General features: G+C 65.7%; 1 protein-coding gene across 1 annotated transcript in view; it reads right to left on the bottom strand.

Annotated features, from left to right (window-relative positions):
• MNEG_2554 (hypothetical protein) overlaps positions 1-1855 on the bottom strand; it is a gene marked incomplete at both ends in the record, with an annotated part of 5392 nt that overhangs the window by 2058 nt on the left and 1479 nt on the right. The window contains 5 exons of the mRNA XM_014048968.1: positions 53-200; positions 499-592; positions 801-909; positions 1134-1188; positions 1499-1527. Coding sequence (XP_013904422.1) covers positions 53-200; positions 499-592; positions 801-909; positions 1134-1188; positions 1499-1527 — 435 coding nt within the window. The remainder of the gene's footprint in view (positions 1-52; positions 201-498; positions 593-800; positions 910-1133; positions 1189-1498; positions 1528-1855) is intronic.

The raw sequence follows: 1855 nt of genomic DNA, 5'->3' as shown, positions 1-1855 counted from the left end.
GCCCCGCCCCGCCCCTGGCCCAGCAATAGCCCCTGCCCCTGCCCCCCCTCACGTCGCTGGCGTTGTGGCGGTTGTCGCGGAAGCGCGACACACCGACGCCCCAGGGGTAGCTCAGCTGGAAGAGCTGCAGGACCAGCAGCAGGCACGACAGCAGCTCCTTACCCACGCGGCGCAGCGCGCTGTCGTGCGGGCGGTAGAGCCTGCGACCGCGCGGCGTGTTGGGGTGGGGGCGTGTTGGATTGTAATGAGAGACAACGGCCGAAGGCACGTTGACAGGCTTGCAGACCTGGCCTTTGCACGGTCGTCGGCGCGCGCGCGCCTGCATGCGGGGCTCCGTCTTCCTCGGTCGCACGCCGATCTCAATGCAGGGGGTCACCAGCTGCCTTGTGACGCCTCCTCCCCCCTTGGCCCCTGCCCACGCCTCCCTCAAGTTCTCGTGCGATGCAGCGGCTGATGTTCAACTCAGTGGCTCCACTGCCGCGCGGGCGCGTGGCTCACCTCCGGCTCATCTGGTGGTCTGAGCGCACGCTGGTGCCCCAGATCAGGTAGAAGCAGCCAAACCACCCAACAACGTACGCAGTGGACGAGTGGCCTGGTGTGGGGGGTGCATACGAACAGTCAAGCAGTGGATTCAGGTAAAGAAAGGTTGTTGGAGAGAGTGAGGGTCAACACGGGGGCGCATAAATGGGGTGGATAGGGCGGCTGGGGCAGGCCGCAAACGCACATGAAACTTAGCACACCTTATGAAACACACCATCCTTCCCGTTCGGTCCTCTCACAAAAACCGACGGCCCACGCACCCGAGGGGAAGGACACGCGGCCGTCGCGCAGGAACTTGTCGTCATCCGCTGTGCAGGTGACGCGGGGGTTGGTGCCCCAGGTGTCACCCGTGCCCACAGCATCAAATATCTGTGGTGCAGGTGATTGGCAGGCAGAGAACGTGCACGCGCGATTGCACATGTAGGTGTGTGTGTGTTATGGGGCGGGGGATTCACAAGTGGATGGCTTGGAAGCCGCAAGACAAGTGCATTGGCATGTATCCGGGGCCTGGATGATGACAGGCACAGCGCAAGCATGGCAATGAGCAGCTCAGGGCCTGCGCTCAGTGCACACACACGCGCGCGCGTTCGCACCGCGCTGACTTCGCCGGGGGCAACCGCGGGCTTGCAGCGGTCCAGGAAGTCCGGCCTGAGGAGTGGATCGGCGGGGGTGCGGGTGGAGTGGGTCGTAGAGGAGGAGGGGGTCATCTGCGGGCTCACGCGCACGGCAGGAAAAATGCAGGATTCAGGGGAGCAGGAGCAGGAGGGGCAGGGGAGGAGGAGGAGACCGCCGTGGGGGTGGCTTGCCGAGGGGCCCGGTCAGGGCCCGAGCTTGGTGCGCGGATGCAAAGTGGGCAGCAGGAGCATGACGCATGAGCCCTCCCAAGGGCCGGCGCGATCGCAGGGGGTGGCTGCGGACAGTGCGCTCCGGCCAGCAGGGCCGCGCGAGAGCGACGCACCGCAGGCGGCCGCAAATAATCTTGAAAAGCTGCGGGATGGTGCAAATAAGGGGGCAGGGTGCCAGGAAGGGGACATTTGGCATGGCAAGAGGTACGGTGCATGCAGCAAGCAGGTCACACCTAAACAGAGCAAGCCGCGCAGCCCATCACCCACAGCTGCATCAGGGCCCTGGAAAGGCAGGGCCGCCCCTCTCAAGCCCAATCAGCGGCGTTTCGGCAACGACGACAACCGCCTCAAGCCGCCTCCTTGCCACACCTTGTGGTTCGCTGGCGCGGCGGCACGCGCCGCACAGCGTGGCGCCGACAAGACAGCAGGAACCGGGCAGCGGGGTGGCGCGGCGTGGCACTGACAAGGCG

The sequence above is a fragment of the Monoraphidium neglectum genome (genome assembly GCF_000611645.1).
Source record: "Monoraphidium neglectum strain SAG 48.87 unplaced genomic scaffold scaffold00292, whole genome shotgun sequence".
Lineage (NCBI taxonomy): Eukaryota > Viridiplantae > Chlorophyta > Chlorophyceae > Sphaeropleales > Selenastraceae > Monoraphidium > Monoraphidium neglectum.
This window is presented reverse-complemented; position numbering and strand designations above follow the sequence as displayed.